Source organism: Coptis chinensis, chromosome 5, assembly GCF_015680905.1.
Source record: "Coptis chinensis isolate HL-2020 chromosome 5, ASM1568090v1, whole genome shotgun sequence".
Lineage (NCBI taxonomy): Eukaryota > Viridiplantae > Streptophyta > Magnoliopsida > Ranunculales > Ranunculaceae > Coptis > Coptis chinensis.
The window spans coordinates 6,835,250-6,846,885 of NC_141460.1; the positions used below are offsets into that span (position 1 = coordinate 6,835,250).

The window sequence follows — 11,636 nt, forward strand, 5'->3', positions numbered from 1 at the left end:
CACGGTCTTGTGGCCGATTTCGACAATCGCTTTTTTTGTCAACCAAACTTCCAGACATTATATCTACCTCCACATAACTTAGAATGTGACAAGGCCAATTGAGTTAGAAAGAAGACTCATAAAACTCACATTTTCATGTTTTACAAAAACTCTAACTCTCCCTCTAGCTTTATGCAATTTGTGATCAAACCCTATGCAAAAACTATTTTCTGACGAATAGAATTTCTGACGCATAGAATTGTCAAAGTCATATATTTTCCGTCACTCATCCAAATTAAGTGAGGCTCACTGCGTCGGATAAAAGACTCTCTAAGGTTTCATTATGTTTTGATTTTGCACAAATCTACAAAGTATAGTGCCCTATACACTTCCTACAATGCAACATGTCTAGAATATGTGCACAAACAGTCATCATATATTGAAGTCAGTTTTCATAATCTTAAACACGAGTATGAACTCGGGTCAAAGTATGAGGTTGTACCTCTGTAAGTCTAGATTCTAATGGTTTTGGAATCAACACAAAAGAGTAAATTTTTTATTTTATAAGATTTTATTACTGCAGACTGCTCAGTTTCAGTCCCAGTTTCTGCATCAGACTTCAACTTCAATTTCAGTATGCAAAACGACTAGATATGAAATTTTACAAAACACAAAAGTTGTAGATATGCGTGTCTACAGTAAACAGGCGTTGGATTCATATTAAAAAGATCAATAACGAATTTTATGTGCTTAAACTTCAATTTCAGTATGCAAAACGACTAGATATGAAATTTTACAAAACACAAAAGTTGTAGATATGCGTGTCTACAGTAAACAGGCGTTGGATTCATATTAAAAAGATCAATAACGAATTTTATGTGCTTAAATTACCAAGAACTCTCTCTCTCTCTCTCTCTCTCTCTCTCTCTCTCTCTCTCTCTCTCTCTCTCTCTCTCTCTCTCTCTCTCTCTCTCTCTCTCTCTCTCTCTCTCTCTCTCTCTCTCTCTCTCTCTCTCTCTCATACAAGGAACTGTGACCGCCACAACCTCAACAGAAGCATAAAAGTCAAGCACAGTTCCTGTTTAAGGATGAAATATTTTCTTATCTTCTTTACCCTTTAGAAGAAGAAGGCAGAAAACAGTTCATTGGACTGTCTCTGTCTTTAAGAAAGGCAAAAAATGTGTCATCAAGAATAAAATAATGGCTTTGGCTTTCTACTCAAATAATAAAACTTAAACAATGAAGTTTAACAGTTTGGCTCTCTACTCTCAGATGCATTTGCTCCTAAATTTAGTCCGAAAACCCTGGGGGTGGTGGGGTTGTGCCTTACCCCAAATTTTTGCTCTTTGAAGATGAAAAATAAATATATTGATACTAACGAAAAACGGACATTATCCATCCATTGCCCTTTAATATATACTTTGTTATCCAACAGGACTAAACAAGTTGTACACAAAAGGTTCAACACACAATAGGTCTAGCTAACATCTATTGAGACTTTTTTATATGTTCAATATTAATCCATCAAGTAACTTTTATGTGTTCAGTATAACTTAGTCTTATCAACTGGATTGTCGGGCCCCAATCTCTGTTCTCTCGATTTAAATTGCATACCTAATGCCGTATGGTATTACTTGGTCCCAAGCGCTCTGTGACTTCTGAATAAGATGCAACATACCCACGTGAATTCATTAATAAACCAAAATAAAGAATGTACTTTCAGCAAAATGCAGAAAAATCCATCACAACTTGAAAATCTGGTCCAAACTTATATATCTGGCTATGTGAATAATTATATTTCCAGATGCATTTGGAAAGATGAGCGTTAGAAGATACCTTGATGCTTGTCAACATCCATTTGGATTGGACGAGTGCTGGTCCCTCCAGTCACAGGCTGTAAATTCAGATGACAGTTTCTGTTAGACCCTGCTATACATCAATTATCACTAGAGACTAAATGTTAGACAGCACAAAGGGTGTCCTTGGTTGGTGGAATGAAATCTCCATGGGAAAAGAAGAGAACTCGAGAGCAGCAGAACAGAAGACAAAATTTTGATAGAGAGGAAAAATAACCCTGATATTAGGAGCAATATAGGGAACTTCCGTTTCTTTAAAATGAAAGTTGTGTTCCTTGTATTGCTCCTAATATCATGGCGAGTTGGTATCTTCATTCCACATGTTATTTCTTGCCCCTCTTTGTTTTCTCAAGACATTCTTTGGGATACTGATTCCACCAACCAGAAAACGTCATAGATATTTTTCACAGTTGGTAAAACAAATAATAAACTCCATGGGAAAAGCATGCCATGAGCAAATTGAAACTCATAGTCAAATGAAAAGGAACTCTTAAGTATAACATTATCAGATACACTCACACAGATAATCGAGGCTGGGTTTTTGTCCTTTGGGCCTGCTGGTACTTTAGGATGGTCCAATCAAATATATAATCAAATTCATAACCTGCCACATATGAAGAAGAGAAAACAATAAGAAGCCTAGAAAGACAAAGATATGGGAGCAAGTATTAACATTTCAAAGCCACTGTAAACTGAAGCCTTAAACGGTGCAAGGTCCCCAATTTTATCGAATATATTGCAGTGCTGGACTCCTATATAGCCTATTGCAATTAAATCGATATATTACAAAAGTAAGAGCAAGGGCAAATATTAAAACTAGACACTTTATACGTATTGACATTTCTTGATGAGAAATGCTCTAATATGGCCATACCTCCACAGTTGCTCAGGGCAGTTTGTAATCCAGAAAGAACAAAATCACCCAGCCACTAATCAAATCACTTTCTAACATTACCAAAATTCATCAAGTGCAAGTCGCAATCACATCCACATCACAAAACCAAAAGTTAACCACCTACTCTAATATGAACAAAAACTAATTCTTGCCAAATTAGAGAAACAAAAGAAACCAAAACCATATTCTTAAACAACCCATTTATATTCAACAGAAGTTCTACCAACTCACCAAGCAAACAAACTGAAAACAAAATACTCTTACCACTTGACATAAGCAGTTCAACTTATTTTCTGAACAAAGAAGCCATCCTGCTATTACACTAACACATCACAAAAAACACTAAAATAGGTTCACTTCGATTTACACCATCAATAATCAACCAAAACATATCAAGTTATCAATCCACTCATTCTTACTGAGCCACAACACCATCAGACACAACTTCCTCATTCTTCTCACCACCAAAAACTTTCTCAATTTTCTCAATAGGAACTAAAGGCAAATACGACGACACAGTGTACCCACTCTTCGCCGTAGAACAAACAGTCTGGTTATACTTATCAGCCCAATACGCCGCAGCAGGTAACACAACATGAGCCACTTGAGGAAAAAGAGGAAGTGTATTCAACACATGCCAGCCAGAAACTGCGTAATGCTCAGCCACTGGCTCATACTTAGCGTAAAGCTGTTTAGCTGTTGGTTCAGATTTGGTGTAGACTGTTTTCGCAATGTCTGTGGCTGTGTCAATCACACCAACTCGTTGAACTTCTGAAGCCACGCAACGAACTACCTCTGGTGTCTTTTGAGCTGCTGAGTATGCTTGAAATGATGCTGATTTCACCAATGGTGGCACGTGACGTCCTATTTCACTTACTGATGAGTCCACCTAAAATCACGTGACATAAACATAAAGAAACAAAGTTGTCAGTTTATTTGCACTAAACATTTTGCATTTCGAGGATGATAATGAATGATGATATTAGTTCATATTTGCTAACTGACGCATAAAATTCCACAGAATACTTTAGTATGTTGATAACGAATGACAACAGTGGATTTTAGCAATAACAAGGTAAACCGAAGTCAAAAAGGAAATCAAAAGAATCTCTTCTGATCTAGCTCCAAGTGCGCAATTTAGTGTTACTTCAATATACAGACTAACATACTCCTGGCGCGCAATTTAGCAACAAGTAATATTTGGATCCTTAATCAACCTAAATTGATCTTTTGAATTGAAGATCAAACCACCTAATGACCCTTTTGAATTGGAGATCACAAACCACCGAATTCTTATTGAATTAAATAACTGCCTGCCCAAAACACATTACAATGATACCTTTAAATAGATAAACAACCTCCTAATTTCACTAGGACTCAACTTAAGCAACTTTCCTAACTAGACACAACTCAATTAGAAATAACCAATTCTATTGGACTCCTAATAGTAATTAAGTATTGGGTTCCTAACATCCTACGCCATGTGAAAGACGGCTTGTCCTCAAGCCGAAAAACTCGACTCTGCACCAGCAAATCACGTGACACCTTCATCTTGAGAAACAACAGCATCAAGAAGTAAAACTTCAGGACCCTTGCAATGGTGGCCAGGCTTGTAGAGGTCATCACAATTAAAGCACAACCCGTGGCTTCTTCGGTCTTGTAGCTCTTTCCAAGAAAGACGTTTCAAATTGGATGAGAGGAGACAAAGAAGAGGATGAAGATTCTGGCTTTGGCATTTCTAATTTTGTAACAGAATGGTCAGACACTACAATAATCACTTCCTCTTGACAAAGTGCTAATTAAAAAGCCTCAGTTAAGCTTAACGGGTGAAATAAACGAACACCAGCTCTTATATCAGCACGAATACCGGATAAGAAAATACTAACTTGATGGGATTCCAGTAAATTCGGAATCATATTAACAATACACTCAAACTCAGCAATGAATTCCCGAACAGTACCAGTTTGACAGATGTTAGCTAATGAACTGCACGGGTCTATATGTTTTCGCAAACTAAAACGAGTGCACAATGCAAGAGAAAATTGCTCCCAAGTCAAATTACCTAGAGATCGTTTCATTCGACGATACCATGGGATAGCGTCCCCTTGAAGATGTACAGCAGCCAAAGGAACCATCTGGACGTTGGTAACTTTATTAAGATCTTGATATTGCTCCGCTTGAAACAACCATTCTTCAGGATCTTTACCATCGAATTTTGGAAAATCAATACGAAGAGTGCGACCTTGAATAATAGCTCCTTGTTGGTTGTCGTAAGTAGGATTTCCATCATGCTGAAATTGTTGAGTACCATTACAAATAAGGTCGTGTTGGACAGGTAGGGGTACTTGAGGTGCTAGTCCGTTGTTTGCTAAAAGTTTTAGGGAATCTTGTATCTCTTTGAGAATAGTATTAGTACTCTGACGATCCTGTATCAACTCTTGGACATTCGTCGACAGTGCATCAACTCGAGAGGTAAGAGCATCAAACTTCTCTTCTAATTCCCTTACCGTCATCTTGAAGAAAGTCAATTAACTATGTAAAAAGGAAGGGTTTTTTTTTTTTTTTTGGTGGATTGGGAGAACAGGAGGTGTCTTTTTAAATAGGGAAACAACAACATGATTGAGAGATGAACTTGATAACTACCGAAGATCGAACGCTCTGATACTAGATATTAGGATCCTTAACCAATAAATTGAAGAACCCTACATTGATCTTTTGAATTGGAGATCAAACCACCTAATGACCCTTTGATTGGAGATCACAAACCACCGAATTCTTATTGAATTAAATAACTGCCTGCCCAAAACCAATTACAATGATAATACCTTTGAATAGATAAACAACCTCCTAATTTCACTAGGACTCAACTTAAGCAACTTTCCTAACTAGACGCAACTCAATTAGAAATAACCAATTCTATGGACTCCTAATAGTAATTAAGTATTGGGTTCCTAACAAGTAACAATACTTCCTAACTTACGCCGTGAAAATAGTAAACTACCAAAAAAAATTGCGGATGTGAAATAGGGTTAGGAGATCTGACCTTACGATCGACAAATTTGAGGAGTTGAATAGGAACGTCATGGAATTTCTCATAAACTGGACCAATAACAGTTTTCACAGTATCTTCAACAGTCTGAACACCGGATTTCAAAGGACCGGAATTATCCTTAGCATAGTTATAAACGCTTGAAAAGCAAATCATGAATTGTAAAGCAGCAACTTGAAAGAAATCAAGATATTTCAAAGTCTGCTTGTTTTCTTCCGTCTGTAAATCAAAACCCCACATCAATTAATAATAATAATAAATAACACAAAACCATAAAATCAAAGATCAAGAGCTTGTTAGAAAGAGAAAAATTACCATGTTTGGTTGTTGTTGTTGTTTGGAATCGACTTCAGTCATTAATGAATTGGTTTGTGAGCGTTTTTGAGTATGGGTATATGAAAACAGATGTAGTTAAGGAAGGAGCTGTATTTAGAAAGCGAGGAAGAGTTCACACAAATATTTTAGGTAGTTTAATTGGGCACTCATCAAATTCGATTGGGGCATCCCAAAAAAAATAATAATAATTTCACGTACTTTTTTTCTCTCTCCTTTCTTTCCATTTTTTTCTCTAACCCCACATTTTCTCTCTCCTCTCTCTCTTTATTTTATTGATTTTCTTTGACCCCCCACACTCTCTTTCTCTCTCCACTTTATCAAACAATTTCACGCCTTTTTTTTTTCTTCTCCTCAATTTTTCTCTCACTCCTCCACCTCTCTCCTCTCTCTATCTTTTTATTTCTTTTTGGACACTTCCCAACTTCCGACCCCACCTTCACACTCTCACCTCAATATCACCACCACACTTTTTTTTTTTTACTTTTTAAGAGTGTTCCAACGTGGAACAAAATAGTCAACACTATACTATTGCTTTTCAGCATCAGTACACAAGTAAGCTCAATTTTTTCCCTGTTTTTTTTTCTCAAATTTTTATTATTAAATGTTAATTAATTATATTCCGTTTTTAACATATTGGGTGGTATGCTCAATTTATATACATTTAATTTCTTAAGAATTATTATTAAATGCCAACTAATTATAATGCTGCTCATATTTTGAAATTGATGTGTAGCATCTATTGAATGGATATGGAGTTTGAACATTTGGACTCAGATGAAGAAGAACAGTCTGATATGGTTTATATGTCTGAAGTAAAAGAAGATTGCAAACCGAAAATAGGACAAGAATTTCACTCTTTGGATGAAGCTTATGAATTTTACAATACTTTATGCAAAAGTGGCTGGATTTAGATATCTGAAGAATTCTACTAAGAAGGATAAAGAAGGCAATGAAATAACTAGGAAGGAGTAATCGTTGTTTTCAAAGAAGGAAACCTAAAACGTAAAAATAAGAGAGAAAAGAAAAGGCGACGGGGGATTGTTCGTGAGGGTTGCAAGGCAAAATTGTCAGTTTTGAAGAATAAATTGAAGTCGGGTTACAGCGTCAGCCAATTTATCGAGGTCCACAACCACTCACTTTCAACCCCTCATAAAGTACATCTGTTGAGATCTCACCGTGGCATATCTGATACAAAAAGTCATTGTCTAATCTTTTATCATCCGCTAATATACCTATAAACCAAGGAAATTAGTATTCTTTCAATGGAAGCGGGTGGAATAGAAAATATTGGTTGTACGAAAAAGACCTTAGAAATTTTGTTAGAGATTCAAAGAGCTTAGTAGATGGGCACGATGCAGAGATATTGATGGAATATTTTTTGTCAGAGCAAGAAAAGAATTCTTCATTTTCTTTCAAAACCGAGACCGCGACGAAAAATAGGTTGACTCATTGTTTCCTCGGTCGATGCAAAGGCAATAAGGGCGCATAAGCTTTACGGTGATGTAGTAGTGTTTGATACAACCTACAAAACCAATAAGTATGGTATGATATTTGCACCATTTGTATGGGTGAATAAACATCGCCAGACTGTAATATTTGGTTGTGCATTCCCGTGTGATGAGACGATTTAATCATTTATTTGGCTACTCCAAAATGGATGGAAGTAATGTCACTTAGCCCTCCCAAAATGATTATCACCGATCAAGACCACGCTTATGTCAAAAGCTATTGCTCAAGCTCTTCCAAATACATATCATCGATCTCGATTTTGGCATATTCTAAACAAGTTTTCTAAAAAATGGATGCAATCATTTATAGAGATCACTATAATCAAGGCTTTCAAAATGCATTTGGAATACAGAGTCCGGGGAAGAGTTTGAGGCAATGTGGCAAGATACAATAGGGAAAAGCTTAACTAAAAGATAACACTTGGTTAGCCGCTTTGTATGGTATCTCGGTCTAGGTGGGTTCCGGCCATTTGTGAAACACATTTTCGCCATTTGCATGTCAAGTAGTCAAAGGGCGAAAGTTCACATGCATTTTTCAAGAGGTATGTCTCTAAGGAAAATTCTTTAAATGAATTTGTTACGCCGATTTAATAGGGCACTTGAATACCGGCATCATAAAGAATTGCAAAGTCGATCATGTTGATAACAATGAGCATCCCGTGGATGAAAACCCCAATTTCTATGGAGAAACAGATGGCGATATTTATACATTGTCTATTTTTCTTAGATTTCAGAATGAGTTGTGGGAGAGTTTGGAGTACTTTATTGAAAGTTCAGTAGATAATGAAAAGCAAGTTGTCTACATGGTGAAAAGGCCAAATGCAAAAGATTCTAGACCGCAGAAAGTTGTATATGATATGGCTCTAAATTTTGCTACCTGTAGCTGCAAGAAATTTGAATTTGAAGGAATTCCTTGTAGACACATTTTGGCTTACTTGAAAGTTAGTCAAATTGTTTACTTACCGGATGCTTATATACCGAAAGATGGAGGAAAAAGACACAAAATTGGAAGAAATACTAACAGATGGTGGGAAAGAAGTGAAAGAAAATAGTAACAACTTTATGTTGTTGAGGCACACAAAATTATCTCATCTTACTTCAAGGGTACTTGATGACGCTGTAGTTTGTGAAGAGGCAAGTGAAGTATATGAAGAACATTTGAAAGTGGTACATGAAAAGATTAAGGAAGTGCTGGCTATTAAAGGAGTTGGAATTTCTCCAACAGAAAAAACACATCGACATGTGACTTTGAATGAGCCTAATCTCGTTAGAGCAAAAGGCAAAGTGGGAAAACATAGATTACAAGGGGGAAAAGAGAAGGCACAGGTTCAAGCATGTCAACTAAGGCGTTGTAATGGATGTGGACTTACTGGGCAATCACATGACAAAAGAAACTGTCCGAAGTTGATTGGTAATGTTCGATTGCTTACTATTTTTATTTAATAATGCACTCTTTTATTTTTATTTTTATTTGTACTTGAAAGCTAAATATTGGTTGTTATAGGTTCAACTGACACTCAAAGTCCAAATTGATGGTGGTGGTAACTCTTACGCCTCTTCTACGAAGTTGAACGCTTTGCCTTGAGTGGACCATATAGTGAACTGGTGGCTATCCATTTGTGAAATGGAGTTAGTAGTTTTTTTTTCTTCGATCGGTAAATTAAATGGGGTTCGTAGCTAGAATTAGCATTGTTCTTTAGTATGTGTTTTCATCATGGGCTCATTAATAATAGCAACTCGTGATTCTAGTTTAATTTCTGCTACTGAAATTTGATGTCTTTCTATTAGTTTTGTAAAGTTGATTTACTCGTTATGCCTTTGTTTAGGTTTATAATTCAAATTTATGCAATATTTATTCAAATTTTTTATATTATGATTGTATTTTCATGAAAATTTGATGGTCCACTTGATGTACTAGAAGACTTCCACCTGTGTTCGTTTGTCTTATGATTGTTCAATGTTCAGAATGTGGTGCATTCGTCCTATGATTGTGTGTGGTTGAATTTATGAGTGGTTGTTGAGCATACAAGCTTTAATAAAACACAAACTAGCTTAACGTACCAAAAATCTGTGCTTTTCGACCCTCGAGCTCATGGGTAACAATGTTACGCTGTAAGCACAATCACTTAGTTGCAAGCAAGGCCTCAAATCCAAAACTTGCTTACTATGTTTCTCTTCCATGTTGGATTGTCTAGAAAGAACAACTCACTATCTCCTTTCTCAATTACAGAACTCTCAACTCTCTTACTTTTACCACTCTTCCCCTTATAGAAAAATCAGAGGTATGCTCTGGAACCAGAGTTACTTGTTTATAATCCTAATTCCTTTATAATGAGAACTGGGTGGATAAAGTGTTAAGAGTATGTCCTTATATAACCAAATTCCACATTATTTTCCAACACTAGGAAATAATCTCACCTATTTTTTTTTGGTAGAATTCGTAGATAAAAAAACAAAGCAAAGTAATTATAAGCTTGTGTTGTTTCTTATTTACTACTGTTGTGGGAACTAAAGAATTGAGAAATGTGAGCTAAAGAGTCAAGATACCGGTTCTCTTATGTAGTAAATTTGGTCATTTCATTGTTAGATACCAATCAGTCTTTGATATTTTGATCCGCATATTTTCCTATAAGAGTATGTAATAGCTGAATGTGCATTGGTCATTTGCAGTTCCTAGAAATTTCAGATTACTCAAGGAACTTGAGAGGGGGGAGAAAGGAATTTGGGATGGAACAGTTAGCTATGGAATGGATGATGGTGATGACATATTTATGAGATCGTGGACTGGCACCATTATCGGCCCTCCAGGTAGTTCCTTCATTGACCTTCAAATTTCTGTCGTTGCTAATATAGAGACTGTACATATAATAATTTCTTCTCTATGTAGTCCCTTTACCGAAGGACTGAAGGCTTCTAATAACCAATTTTTCTTCCTCCAAAATCCCCAACCCATTTCTTTGCATATCTCGCCACTATGGTTGATACTAAAAGTTGAGATGCAGTCTGACGAGAATTCTTCTGGCACCGACTCATCGTTGTTGCAGTCTCTACCAAAAGTTATGTCAAATGTGCATGATTTCTTTGTTCATGTAGCTGCCAAGGTGGAGAGTCTTCATCAGTACATTGAATCTATGAAAACAGCTTATCTTGTTGCGCAGGGGTGATGCTAATGATCCATTTCTTGAGGCAGACATAAGGGAATTGGCCAAACAGGAAGCTGCTGCGAAGAGAGTTCATCCAACCTTGCATTTGCCTTCAATGCCACAACCATCTACTCAAGGTGCCGGGCTTATTTTCAAGCGCCTATGGCGATTACATCAAACACTCCGCGAACTACCATCCGCATCATCCGGAAGTGGGTTTTCACTATTTAATACATCGCCTTCTACTCATCATCCTCGATGTTTTCAACTCCATCGATGTTGCTCCAGTTGTCCTCCCTTTTTGGATCATCTCGCTAGTACACCCCAATCTTCAATTTTGGGACTCCACCAACATCTTTGTTTGGGTCTACAACAAAGACCTTCCGCATTTAGCACTCCATCCTTTGGTTCAACCACCGCCACCGAACTCACTTTTTTCAACACCATCCTTTGCATCAGGTCCAACAGTTGGGTCTGGAGCAAGCTTTGGGACTGTATCTAAAGCTTCCAGGCCAAAATCTCGCACTACACGCCACTAGTCAAATCTTGTGAAGCCATCAAAACCGGTGGCGTCAAGGATCGACCGCTTATTGATTTTATGATCAAATTGTGACCAACTATTTCCCACGTACCAAAAAAGGTCGACCGACAATTTGAGATTTGCTTAGAGTATGGCTACAATGCTCGAAGTCGCCTTCTATCATCTCCGAGACAAGTTTCCGCTTCATGCGGGGATGGGCTCCATCCGATTCTGTTGTGAAAGGGCAGCAAATGCTCCACACATACCGCATCACGGCGTCCTTGATTTCTTAGGCGTAACTGGTTTCGTGAGTGAGAACCATGCTCCCGTAAAACCGCAGATGGAGGAGA

General features: G+C 37.1%; 1 protein-coding gene and 1 pseudogene across 1 annotated transcript; one reads left to right on the forward strand and one right to left on the reverse strand.

Annotated features, from left to right (window-relative positions):
- Positions 1–2,913: 2,913 nt before the first annotated feature.
- On the reverse strand, positions 2,914–6,295 carry LOC147496438 (stress-related protein-like). Its single transcript, XM_086559457.1, has 3 exons — positions 6,095–6,295; positions 5,774–5,998; positions 2,914–3,619 (listed from the first exon to the last, which is right to left on the reverse strand). The coding sequence occupies exons 1-3, from the start codon at positions 6,134–6,136 to the stop codon at positions 3,146–3,148; spliced, it is 741 nt and encodes a 246-aa protein (XP_086415583.1). The 5' UTR covers positions 6,137–6,295; the 3' UTR covers positions 2,914–3,145.
- Positions 6,296–8,607: 2,312 nt separating this feature from the next.
- Positions 8,608–11,331, forward strand: LOC147496439 (uncharacterized; annotated as a pseudogene).
- The last annotated feature ends 305 nt before the right edge of the window (positions 11,332–11,636 follow it).

Excerpts from the sequence above, each read along its gene's own strand:
- LOC147496438 (XM_086559457.1), bottom strand. The coding sequence starts at position 6,136 with ATGACTGAAGTCGATTCCAAACAACAACAACAACCAAACATG. Across the intron at positions 5,999-6,094 it reads AACAACAACAACCAAACATG|ACGGAAGAAAACAAGCAGAC; the intron begins GTAATTTTTCTC and ends TTTGATTTACAG. Across the intron at positions 3,620-5,773 it reads TCAAATTTGTCGATCGTAAG|GTGGACTCATCAGTAAGTGA; the intron begins GTCAGATCTCCT and ends ACGTGATTTTAG.